This window comes from Rhyacophila brunnea, unplaced genomic scaffold (genome assembly GCF_057557595.1).
Source record: "Rhyacophila brunnea isolate RB1 unplaced genomic scaffold, BYU_Rbru_1.0 scaffold_14, whole genome shotgun sequence".
In the NCBI taxonomy this organism is placed as follows: Eukaryota; Metazoa; Arthropoda; class Insecta; order Trichoptera; family Rhyacophilidae; genus Rhyacophila; species Rhyacophila brunnea.
This window is the reverse complement of record NW_028232796.1, coordinates 39,104,581-39,118,396: the sequence shown is the minus strand read 5'-3', so window position 1 is coordinate 39,118,396 and position 13,816 is coordinate 39,104,581. Positions and strand designations below refer to the sequence as shown.

The 13,816-nt window shown below is 35.2% G+C and overlaps 1 protein-coding gene across 3 annotated transcripts in view; it reads left to right on the top strand.

Moving 5' to 3' along the window:
- LOC147075967 (popeye domain-containing protein 1-like) overlaps positions 1-13,816 on the top strand; it is a 194,743-nt gene that overhangs the window by 169,972 nt on the left and 10,955 nt on the right. For all 3 annotated transcript variants that reach the window (XM_085942294.1, XM_085942295.1, XM_085942293.1), the window contains exons 3-5: positions 7,243-7,345; positions 11,080-11,220; positions 12,132-12,267. In XM_085942294.1, the coding sequence (XP_085798420.1) occupies positions 7,243-7,345; positions 11,080-11,220; positions 12,132-12,267 (380 nt within the window). The remainder of the gene's footprint in view (positions 1-7,242; positions 7,346-11,079; positions 11,221-12,131; positions 12,268-13,816) is intronic.

Here is a 13,816-nt window from a genome sequence, read left to right as displayed (position 1 = left end):
GCGACAATTCATAAATTTTACAGGAGACGGTTTTTTTTAAATTATTTCTGTAATTAGTTCCAAAAATGAATTCTGTTAATGTGGTTAATAATAATTGGTTATTGCCTATACGGAAATTATAAAACAATTGCATTAGTGCTTTTAGTTTTCGAGATAGTGGCGGTAACGCTGTTTTGCTTATGTCTATGACACGATATTTTTTCCAGGCATGTCGCTTACGCTATTTGGCGTAGTCGTTTTTATTTATAAATTTCATGCTAATTATCATCACAGGGCATTACTAATTAAGTATTAAAATAAATAACATAAGCACCCATTTATTTTACGAAAAGGGACGTTGTTAAATAAATTAAAAATACTTTGACTTTTTAAATTAATATTTTTGCTTGTAGATACTTAATCACATATAGGTAAAATAAAAATAAATGATTGGTATTTTTAAGGTTTCGCTTATATTATTAATATTATCAGGTATTGTTATTTTTAAAATGAAATAGGTACGTATCTACTCGTACATAATTAAATATGGGGACCTACTAATTATGATAAAATAAAATTGTAATCAACTATTCAGTTTTACAAAAAAAATATTGTCCCACATTTTTTAAGCAGTAATCGCTGTATTATCCTCATTCACATCTTCCTGATCGGATTCCGGTAAAGTATCTTCCACTGATAATCCATGTGGCAGTTTCATAAACTCATCCGTCATCTCTGAGGGATATTACATTTAACACAGAGACTTTTATACTGTTACTCGTTATACTGGATTTCCAATATTGGTGATTTAGCACTATACAGCAAGGGTGACTGCGCTTAAAGCATCACAGCACTTGATCGGGATCTGATGACATTTTCTAGGTCTAACAGTTTAGTCCTACTGTCACCAGAGTAGGTACAATATTTGGTAAGTTTTTTAAATTATGCCTTTCATAATTCACCAAATTTAATTTTGAACTTTGAAGGAATGCAAGTAGCAGCGAAAGATTTCCAGTCACGGAATTCTGCATATGACATGATGACCTAGCGTTGGAAATGATGGTGGGTCATTTTGATAGTGCCCAAACTACTATATAAATGACTCAATTGTCGCATGAATGGAATCGACCGGCATCGTAGTACGACCAGTGGGTCTATTCTATACTTGTCTTATCGACCGCTAAAGTGATAGATATTATCAAACTTAGGGTAGGTTTATATAAAAGTGTTAGTACTTATTGCAACAATTATAATCAACGTATTGTAATTGCTACAATAAGTGCTAATTCTATAATACAAACCTACCCTAAGTTTGATAATATTTATCACTTTATCACTTTAGCGGTCGATAAATACAGAATAGACCCACTGGTAATAGAAAATGTATTTCTATCAATTCAATGAAAGTTGAATTTTTCATAAAATAAGATAGCATACCCAGTGTTGCCCGGTTCTTATTCTGACCAATCACAGTATAATAATTCCTTGATTTTTTCCCGCTTTGTCAGTCCTGTCCAAAGATTTGTGCATGATTGCTGAGATCTCATTACTGCCACGTTTACCATCAGTTTCACCCCATAAAAAGCAGTATCCATTATTTGTTCCACTTTCGTAGATACTTTCATTATAGTATGCGTATTTCGACTAGGGAGTGTTTAGCACCTTCTCGAGGTCAAAACTTGCGCACAAAATGTCATTGTGATTTTTACTTTTGGCCAGATCATTAAAGAACATCTCTTTGCATTTATCCTTTACGGTAAGGGGACATTTGTAAGTATCCGTTTCAATTAGCCGAAGTCTCTCGTCACCAGACATATTTGTTACTTTCTCGCAAAAAGAACACTATTATCTTTTTTGGTAGATGAAAACCCAAGTTGAACTTACTGTCTATTAAATACGTTTCTGAAAACATTCCGAATCACGACATTAGTGGATTCATTCAAAGAATCCAAATTTTCAGTATAAATTTTATACTTATACATTTTTAACATTTCAAAAATCTATAGGAAGATACTATTCTTCGTAGATTATTCCGACAGTAGTGAGATGTAACGGCGGGTAATTATTGTTTAATAAACTCTATTACCAGGTTTATTTTATCTCAGCCAGTTTTACTGGATGGCGCGAGCTTTGCTCCCAAATCGGTTTTCGCACAACTCACTACCAGACGGATCACCGAATAAACCGTACCGTAGCTTACACTATCAAATAACGTCGGTTACGTTGTTTTGCTCTACTTTATAATGCGATACAAGTTAAAACGCTAAAAGGCACAGACCCTAAAAAAATGTCACGCGATTGAGATCGGGCTCTAATATTTTTGTCACTTATGCGCTAGGTGATATTGAACAGTTCTCCATTTAAAACGCAATTTACCAAAAAGTGTCGCTTACGTTGTTCTGCCGATTAAGGGTCGATATGTTCAAAATGAGTGGGTGACTAGGTACAACGAAATAATGACCTAACCTAACCTAACCTAAATAGATTCCACAAAAATTAATGTTTTATTTTTCCCCTGGCTGTTCTGTTTTGTCCGGTTACCATGATGGCATGAATGAATGAATGAATCATATGAATGGTGTTTAGCGGCCTTCCAAGACGCAGGAATCCGGTTGACTTGAAGAAATTGCAAGTTGGATCGTGACTTTCTCATGATATATGTAGCATTTGACCGATCGAAACCCAGATCCAACGTCGCATCTTCACCTTTAGTAACGAGAGGTTGTATGTTCAGCAGTGGCGAAGGCTCCATAGTAGGCGATTATTTAAAGCCTACCTTCTAAGAAAAATAGATCTTCAAGTAACTAATTTAATTTAAAAAATAAATAAATACACAGAAAAATCCATCCAATTGAAAGTCATCTATCGTCGGTATTTAGAAGTTTTATTTTATTTAATAAGACCTTTCCAGATCTGTTTTGTATGACTTCAGTCTCATGGCGCCAATCACTGTCTGGCTTTTTATTCCGAAATTATAAGTTATTTAGTTTGCGCTTACATCGCTAGGGCACATTTATTCAAAATAATTATTAATAGCATAATTTAAAAAATAATTTCTATGGGATTCAATCACATATACATATTGGTTGTTAAAAATATAAAATAATTTATGTCGCGATTTTTATTTATCAGTTATTTATACCAAAGTCTGTGTTTTAAATATTGAAGTATTTTAAAATGTCTAGTTTTACGGGTTAAATTATAAATTGTTATGGAACATATTATACAATATTATACACAACAACGGATATTTTCAAAGATGATAGGTAATGTATTTTGAGCGTAGGTATGTTACGTTTATAGATGTTTAGGAAAATACATAATTCAAACTAATTGCTTATTTATAAACTAATTGAGCTTTTGAAATTTCATCGATTTAGTGTACCTATTCATCAGTAGTAATATTGGGTTATCTTCTTATTTCCCGTAAATATATCTGACAAGCGTGGTTACTCCACAGCCTACCTCTTTCCAAAAGTCACCCTTCGCCACTGATGTTCAGCTACCTTATTATGTTGTGTATAAAATAATTTATACAAAAAAAAATTTCGAAGTAGGTAGTCGGTATCAATGTTACTATTTTGCGCACCACTGAAAAATAAAGGTCGCTTATTATAATAGGATAGGGGTAGAAGGTATAACGTAGAAACCTTTCCCATAAATGTTTTCCGCCGGGGTGTCCCAGCGGGGGATTATATGTCAATTAAGTTGGCCCCACTTTCCCGCCGTCAATTGCTACCAAGAAAGGGCATTCCCCGGTTTTATGGCGTATCGGAATTTTATACACCTAAAACTACAGCGTTCCAGCTGAATTGTATTTTTCTAATTTAGTTTATACTGTCAGTGGGATCCATACGCGTTTTCGGATGAATGGTTACTATAGCAAGCAGAATGCGCGATCTGGAGGTTTTGAGCCCCGGGACATGACAATAATATGTATCCGCATATTGAGTCCATACTCTGGGTCTAATGACCCATATGTAAGTAAAAGAGAGATCTTAGAGTAGCAGAGCGTGGTATGGAGAGGTGCATACTGGGCATAACGCGAAAGGAGGAAAAGCGGAGTGAGTGGATAAGGAAACTGACAAGGGTTCGCGATGTAATAGAGTTCGCTAAAAACCTCAAAGTGAAATGGTCTGGATACATGGATTGAAGAAAGGACAAACGCTGGACAAATCTAGTCATCCAGTGGTATCCAAGAGGTAAAAAAGTCCGCAAGGTGCTGGACCGATGAAATGGTTATTTTCTGCCGAAATAGGTACGTGGCAACGCAACGCACAGGGCCGAGAGAAGTGGAATCCGCTTGGAGAAGCCTTCATCAAGCAGATAGATTAAGGATAATGACAATATGTATATATGGTGCGTATAACTTATATACCCACGTCGGATTTGGCTAAATGTAATATAATATAATTATATACGCATTTTTCTGATAATATTAATGTCTAGTTTCATAATACTAAAACCCGTTGAAAAAGAAGTTACGTTACAAATAAGTTGGTAGGTATTTAAATTCTTTAAAATGGTCTCTGTGGGTACATAGGTCAATAAGTATTGATACCGAGACGTTGAGAAATAAGAAAAAAACACGGTGATATGATAACGCAAAGATTACAATGCTCCACCTTAGAGCGGAAATGGCGATTTACCCAGTCTATCAATTCTTTACCTCTTTATGACTCTCCACTCTTTTACCATCTGCGTCTCTCAGGATAGAGTAAATACTATCCCCAGTAAGCTTTTTCAACGTCGCGACGTTTTTTCTGCCTCGCTATTCCCAATGTCTTCCCAAAACGCAGCATCATGTTCAAAAAATTGCAAAATGCGTCTTAGACATATTGTCTACAGCAGCGATTTCCAAACAGGGAGGCGCGAAAAGTTTAACACAATTAATGTAGCCACAGATTTGCAGTTTGCAAATGCATAGTTTATAAAATGGCCGCTAGTTATAAACTACGTAAAAAAATAGTCCTATAAAAGGTTGTTTGCAAACCTGTCTGAAAATATGGAGACAATTTTTATAATACCTCACTTCAATACTATTGTGATGCGCGCTGGTTATCTCGTGAAAAAATAAAATAAAAGGGTCAAATCACAATGTTGAAATTTGAGGCAAATTTGTTTAGGCACGATAATTTTGTTGTTAAACTTTGTCTATTTGTTTGAAATTAAAAAAAAATATGAGTGAATAAATCAATGCAAGGACCACTAACGCATTCACTGATTTAAAAAGACAAAGTGAAGGCATTCATAAAAAATTGGAGCTTTGGAAAAAATAAGTTCACCATGTTTCCACTTTCAAACAATTTCTGCGCCAGATATATTGAAGCAAACAAAAATCCATTTACTGAGTTCTTGGTTAGTTTGGTAATGTACTTTTAACATAATTTCATAGCAAAAAAAAGTCGCCTGCTTTGTTTTGCTTTGTTTCAGAGCTATTAAATATTTTAAATATGTGGCTGTGCGTTGCAATTTGACGTGATACCTATATGATGATTGATATAGTTAAATGATAACTCCCGTGTATAATTTAGGAAACACTACATTAGAGCACCTCACTGCTCTTAACCTCAGCGATAGGTAGGTGGGCCCGCCAAAGATCCTGGCCTGGGGGCCCGCTTCAGGATGTGGGGCCCATGATAGAATGATGATGAATTTGGATTGACTACTATTGAAATTGATTGTGTTAATAAACAAGCACATTCATCGCATGAAAAACAAATGAATTTAAAAATGAATATAAGTAGTAAAACCTTGTTTATTTTTATGATTTTTTTTTCATTTTTGTATTAATATGTACATTGTTGACTATTTAAAAAGGTGTCTGTATTATTTAACTAAATAAAGGGGGGAGGCGCCAATATTAGATTTCTTTTAAAGGGGTGCATAGTAACATAACGTTTGGAAACCACTGGTCTACAGCCATTCCTTTATTTCGAGCCTCTGGATGACTGATCGGTTCCTTATGTGCCAAATAAAATATCAAAGTTATATTTTATTTACTGACTGCATCATGGAACCTTATTGTTCTCAGGTGTTATTCTTGGCAACGTAAAAAGTGTAGTTTTTTCGCCTATCGGATTATACGGGCAGTTTTCACCTTTGGATAGGAATTAGATTTTTTGCGTTCGCAATTTCTTTCCTTCTCCGGCGAAACTTTATCCATTGTTGCAAGGATAATACGCAAATAGTACCAATGAAATTTTCCAGAATTTAATTTCATTCACGTAATATGAAATTTTATGGGTATGTAGATATATAAAAATATAACCATGCATTCCGGTTTTTGTTTTATTTTAGGTAACCATCGATTAATTTAATGCCATACGTCTTATATTTGGGTGCAGCTATCTTAACGGTCCACATGCGCCACGTAGGTCAAAATGGAGAATTTATGGTATTTTTAGAGCATAAGCCTGGACGTCTAAACGTTGTAGATAATCTATTTATATAATTAAATAAAACGATTTTTTCCGGTTCGGTACATGTTCTAACACGGGCGGTAACATGATCTTACTCCCTACTTCAGTTATCGTTTGTCGATTTATGGCTACGGCCGTGTGTTGTAGCTTAACCACTGAGAAACGCCAATAAAAATGGCGTACTTAAAAAAATACTCATAATAATCATAAATAAATTATATAATTAGATTATTTACAACGTTTAAGGAATGTCCAGCATGGAAATACCATAAAACCTCCATTTTTACCTATGTGGCGCATGTGGGCCCTTAATATAAGGTTATCAGTGTGTATAGTTTTATATTGAATTTAATAGAAGACACACAAGTTGCACAATGAATAACATAAATTGGGCTATTTTACTGCGACAGTATTTTTTTAATTCTTTTTACCTTCTTTATCGTGTCACCAAAAATCATATCTTCTCTGCCGTGTCTATGTTCTTTAATGGCTATAGGGTGTCACTTTATAAGTTAAAAAATTGTGCACCATTTTTCTCAATTTGCAGCATCTCGTTGAAATTGTATTTTTGTGGGCATGTCTTGTATGAAAATCTGTTCCATGCCTTGCATTTCGACGCACTTGCAGACTTCATCAAAGAACCTCAACTTCAACATCAAGAATATAATATCTCAGATGTACCTTACAGACGTGCACACAGAAAAATTCTTTGGCGGGGGGGGCGTTCCACTTTAAAAAAAATATCCTTAATATTTTTTATTTTTATATTTAAAATTGTTAGGACTTCAGTTACTATTCCTGGGTGTATGTCTGCCTCGATCTTACTATTATATTGTTACAGGTTGGTGGTGTCTCAAAACCAGAGAGCGCTTCACATCGTCTTCCCGCACCACTTCTTGGACTCGCCGGAATGGTTCGGGGTGTCCACCGACGAATATTTCCAGGTAATTACGTGTTTATGCATATCATAGTCGGCTCTCACATCTAAACCACTTCATGTGCCACAGCAAACAGCCATAAATTAAACCTTCCAAAACGTATAGATATTTGAATGTAGTGATCGGCGAGCCGGTATAGGAATGACCGATTCTTAGGTGTTTGTATGCGACTTCGACTCGGAGCCCGAGAAGCATGCAACTTGTCGATTGCAACAGCAGATGTTTTTTCGAACGAAACAGTCGCATTCGACCAATCTGCGGGAGCCCCATTTGGTAACATGTGTTTTGTGAATAACGATGACGTTACATCGACGTATTCGACACGTTGTAGGCGAGACTAGTTTTGATGTGAGATCCGGCTTAGGGTTCCCAGAATTCATATAGATTTCATAATCCATAAATCTCGGGATATGGTGAATACTTTCTATATGATTTTCACGAAAAAGATATTTTAGCTAAGGAATTACAAAGATAAGATAAGCAAAATATTATTGAAATCACATAAACTATTCATTCGTCTCTTAACCTTCAAAAGGTTTACGGGATCGGGAAAAGTATGCATAATTCAGGTGTCCACTTCCAAAACCCGATACGTCCGCAATTCGATATTTATTATATACTACGTGTTTGTGTTTCGGGCGTAAATGATCAGTTTAACGTTAGTTTCTTTTTTTCATCGCATTATATTTTCACATTAAAACAATAGGTACCTTCTAGAGACCGAAAAGTTTCAGTCTCTAGTACCGCTCGTATTGTTTTCGATTTTGAAATATTATATGAGAGTATTGCCAGGATTGGAAGATGTTATTTCCCACTTCCTTAAATAGATATATTATATTTTCGCAAATTTCAAAATAAATACAATGACAGACATTTTTTCCGAATAACTTATGATAAATTTTATATGACAACATTAAAATTTCAAGTGTGTTTGTACCTGTCATCGCGGCAACTCTTTTTATAACGTTGTTGAAGGGCCGAATGAGATTATTTTGTCGTGTTTCTTCTTAGTTAGTAGGAGATAAGATGACTTATAATCTTTCTACTGTCACTTTTCAAAACTTTTGCCATTATTAACATGTCTACCGTGGACTTATAAGAAACGTCAAAAAATGCTTTCGCGGTTAGGGGAATGAATACTGAAACGCGAGAGGATGGGTTGGATGATTCTAGTTCTTCAAGCCACCGCAAATCAACTTAAACTTTTCGCACTCTATCACAAAGTGAAGACATCGGGGTGTCGCGACAGTAAAATTTTAGTTTTAGCCAGTCTAAATAGTGAACTTTTATAATGTGTTTCTTGGCTTTCAACTGCTTTCTCCCTCACTCATAATACTCCATCTTTGTCTCTCAACGGGCTCCCAACCTTCGTCTGTTTAATGTTGAAGAGACTGATTTTCTATTTCAGACATTCAGGCATCCCTTCGTCCGTGGGACGGTTCGGTGTATCATGTCCGCCCGCGGAGATAAATAATTTGTCGTGATCTATTTATTATATCTCAATATTTTTTGTATCTTTAATTACGTCATACACCGTCACCATGTTCAATGGGCCTCAACAGAGTGGAGATTGTATTGTATTAACAAATTTTTGTTTTTATGATAAATGCATATTAGCTACTTTCTCAACTGATTAGGTCCATACTATTAGTCCAAACACACATGCGAATTTTCTAGACTCGGGATTCGAACCTGGGACCCACAACCGACACGTTAAGTGACTTAATAAACTAAGACGACGCTTCCAAATATCGTGTTTTCAGTATAATTATATATAACCCATATTCTCAAAATGTTCGCCAAATACATTGGCAATGAGGTACTGCTACTCCGCCCTCTCTCATTCTCTTTAGGAATACCGGGACTGACAGGTATCACAGTACATATGTCAATTTTGATTAAATAATAACCCCTTATTAGCAATTCCTATACCTAAACAAAATAAAATTTTATACCTACATTAGTACTGGTTTGTATCATTTTGATGATTTTTAAACATTTTTCTGTTTGCAGATAGATCATTGCATACCATAAAATGAATACCTACTAACATTTTCAAAATTGACCACCACTTTGGGGATTAGGCCGGTGCCGGGTTCTAGCGGTCTTATACTAGGAGTTCGTCCAATTAAATTTATTTATAATAATCATATAATAAAATATTAAGATTTAGTTGTATTTACGTTTCTGTAGAAATTTGATTACATTTAAAAATTGTAAACTATATCCAAATACCTGCGCAATCGATTGTTAGCATACCAAAATTCTTAAAAGGTTACACGGCACGTCTGCTAGATGGGCTTCGGGAGTGATGATTACATATTTGTCGTCACTTGGCGTTTACCTGTGAGTCGCAGGTGAGGTGTCCGTCGAACCATATCCTTTTAGCAAACTAATTAATAAATGTAGGTACTATGCTGTCATCGTCATATTTAGATAAAAACCTCTCTGCCGCAAATTATCGTTTATTAATTCGCCACCCCTGTCCTTAACAATGTACTTTTGTTAGACTTTGACTATATTGTGACGTGGACTTGGTAATATGTTTTTTTTTGTGTAAATATTAATAATATTCCCTTATTTCATCAATTATAAGACACACCTTTATGTTTAAAATCAGTGACTTTATTTATTAAGTTTCTTCTGGGTCAGTATCAGAATCTCAAAATTCTTCAGATTCAGTGTCCGATTTTTTTAGAGGTCTGGGGGTCAGATAGTGCGTCGGTTGGTCGGCTGCAGCATTCTTTGACAACGCTGACAGAATGATGCACTCTGAATTCAGAAACACCATAAATCACCGGCTTGGCAGCGACTTGCCTGCGCGGTATAGTTTGTGCAAAAAATACAGAACAATTTTACAGTGCTTTTCGGTTTGCGTGAGCTACAGTTTTCCCGTCCATACACACGGGCTTCCCGATACAAACCGGTTTGCGCAGGTAAGCTTGTGGTGAAGCATGAGCGTCTAGCCGGCGCTTAATAGAGAAAAGTTCGCGTATAACCGATGAAATACGGTATGCCGGTAACAGGCAGAAATTTAACTTATTCATGTTTAATCCCGAGTTGAAATTTCTATCCGGAATTGTAATCCTAATGATGATGGCTGAGTGATAAAATAGATAATTGGCAGCGACGCCAGGTTTTGTTCGATTTAAAATAAGAATTCGGACCTTATCGAAATAGGAATCAATTTTCCCGCAATTTATTCTAATCCATTCAATTGAGTGTCCCAAAATAAATTCCCCCCAACCCCACAATATACCTATCCACCTAATTCAATTATCGGATTCTGTTTGAAGTGCAAATTTTCGGATAAGGCGAATCAGATTGGGCGGATTATTTAAGCCGAATTATAAAATATTTTCGATTTGGATTTGAAAATTGGATTTAAATTTGGAACATTTAGCAGTAATTTATGATTAACAATATAATAATACAAACATGTACTGTGATGTTGCACGGTTATTGGAGTGGGCTGGCTGCATCCCTAGTCGACTAACCAGCCTGTGCATGGCTCCCACAAGGGGGGACTGACAAGGCTCTAGCCTTAATTACTCTTAATTTTACCTCCAACACCATTTTGGAATACGCAACTGTAGATCGGTCCCGCTGCCTTTAATCTTAGCGATAGGTAGGGGGGCCGCGAAAGATCATAGCCTGGCTGCCCGCTTCATGATGTGGGGGCCATGGGCCTGTGACTTTCGACCAAATACATTACTCATGTTTGAATCTCTTATTGGCAGGTTTCAATAATGTCGATGGAAGAGTCTAGAGTTCTGATATGGCACCGGGACAAATTAAAGCTCTCCATCATGACGGATCAGTTCCTACAGGCCGTCTTCGACCACATCCTCGGCAGAGACGTCGTTCATAAACTAATGCAGGTTTGTAAAAAAAAATACAAGAACATCCCATTCTTCAATATTATACAAAAGCAACGCTGACGTTTTAGCATAAAATGTGGTCCTCCACTTTAGTGTTTCAGTTGGTTGCTGGTAGTATCACAGGTAAAATTACCGAAGCTTTGAATTGAGTGAATAATATTATACCTTATGTAAGTCGAGCTAGGGTTTTAAATGCAATATCCTCGTGGCCATCACGTTCGAACCGACATGTGGAATTTTGGAATTCTCGTCTGTATTTGTATGTATTTGACTTGCCTCGTCACGCTTATACACCCATTGTGAATATACAGTGGCGCAATGAACAAGAAGGAATTTAAAATTTGTACTAGATACAGCAAGAGCTTCTAAAGACCTTAGGTCGACGTTGCATAGCCAAAAGGGCGTCAGGATATTTTCGTAAAAATTAGTTATTTCTATCGTCCCAAAAGTTCGTCAGTAAGTGTTATTTCGTGGTGAACTTACTAGTCTTGGTAAATTAGTAGCCCTATGAGAAAACTATAATTTGGAAAAAATCGAGCAGAAATATCGAAAAATAGAGGTTGATACTACGGGCCTCTCAGCAGATTTACCTATGCGGATGAATGGATGCTGAAGAGAAATAACTAGAACACTTAAAATATTTTTTTTTTCAATTAGTCTTAAAAATTGTCAATTACGCTTTTTTAGCTTAGCAATTTCAGTGTGTTACAAATAATGGCATTTAAAAACAAATTAACACATCGGTATAAATTCATGTTAAGCATGCTTGGAAGATAATATAAATATATTATGCTTTTATTAAGACAGCGAACAAAATATGTGACACAATTTAGACTGGGTATTTATTAGTGTGAAAATTTTATCGTTTTTTTTTTGTATACTTAACATATTTTTATTGCGCTGATGAAAAGGTGAGCGAAACAATGGCCGCCAGCAACGGCCACCTGCCTAACAGCTATGAGGAAGGCGAAGACAAACCGATGCTAATCGTGAAGAAGTCCGGAGACGGTCCCGGCATCACGGCGCTCATCAACCGACAGCTTCAAGGTAACACCGTCTCTCTTTTACCAACTAACGGAACCCGCTATGTATAAATACATGATCGTGCCATATCTGCCCTGATCCAAAGTACATTTAGTATGTTAATTATATTGATATCTGAAAGGTATAATGGTATTTGTTATCAAGGAAGTTGGATTTGGAGGCGCTCAATTCGTACAAAACTCTTTCAGTTTTGAATTACCTCCACAACCTTAGCAATTGGCCGATATCTCTTAATATGCGACAAACAGATGCAAATTTAGCCAACAGCCTATTAAAACTATGGTAAATCAATGCGTATTAAATTGATTTTTGTATATTTACATACAAATTAATTAATTTGTGTAATTTCAAACAATGTGTGGACGAAATAAAAAGAGAGATACCCACGTTAGAAGTAAGAAAATTTAATAAGTGCCAAATTAATCATAATTCTAGTAGAAAAGAGACAATACATGTCGAATCAATGTCGCTGAGTTAATAAATGTCGCACAGAAACAAAGAAATGCCCATACGAAGTTGTCCAAAAATCAATCTTATTTTACATACATAATTTTGAAAACACTAACTTCTCAGAAAATAATATAACCGACAGAAAAAATCTTGGAGTGATCCGTGACGTCGGTTAGTAATTAAAGTACTTATGTATTTAATACCTACTTTGATTTAAAATACAAAAGCCGATCGCCAATAGTAACTCAATTTGGAAAGCGCTTCAAAGAGTATTGTAATTGTAAAAAGAGTATTGATAAAATTTATCGCATTTAGATAGGATACCTATAGCATTTTGGTCAATGTGCGTGGGCGCAGAGATGCAGGTTCGATTCCTGCTGGGTGTTGTGTGTTATATATTTTCTCTGAAGTTTTTCAAAATTATGTATGTTCAATAAAAAGAATGTAACATTCTTAAATATTGTGAATTATTCGTTGAATAAAAAAAATAGTTAATCTTATTTTAGTTCTAATGAAACATAATGGTTTTAGACGTACCTATCTTCCTTTTCTTTTCGCATACACATGTGTAGCATAGAAAAGGGAGACAAGTCTACAACATTAAATTGAGACAATTAATTCTAAAAATCAAATAACATTTTATAATGTATTAAGTATGTAAAATACGTATTCGTTAATTTAATTTCTGCAATACTAACAATAATATTGCTTATCATTATATCTCTCAGATGTCTCTATTGCCTTTGTTGTCGTGTGTCAAAATTTTTGTTCCTACCAGTGATAATTTATACAGAAAAATATATTATTGATCAACAAGGTCCTAAGTCCACATAGACTATATATTTCTTATAAACAGATGACAACATTTGTGCATAAGTTTTACTTTGAATCTTACTATTTTCAACTTATGCCTTTATTTATTTTTTATTCGATACATAAAGGCCTATGTCAAAATTTTGACTTAAACAATGTCCACAGTGCACGTTAATAGAATATTTTTTCAATGTATTTAATATAATCTAATAACCTTGATTTGAATCATTTTTGTATATTATTCTCTAAAATTTGGTGCCATTTTACAATTATGACATTTTACGATTGA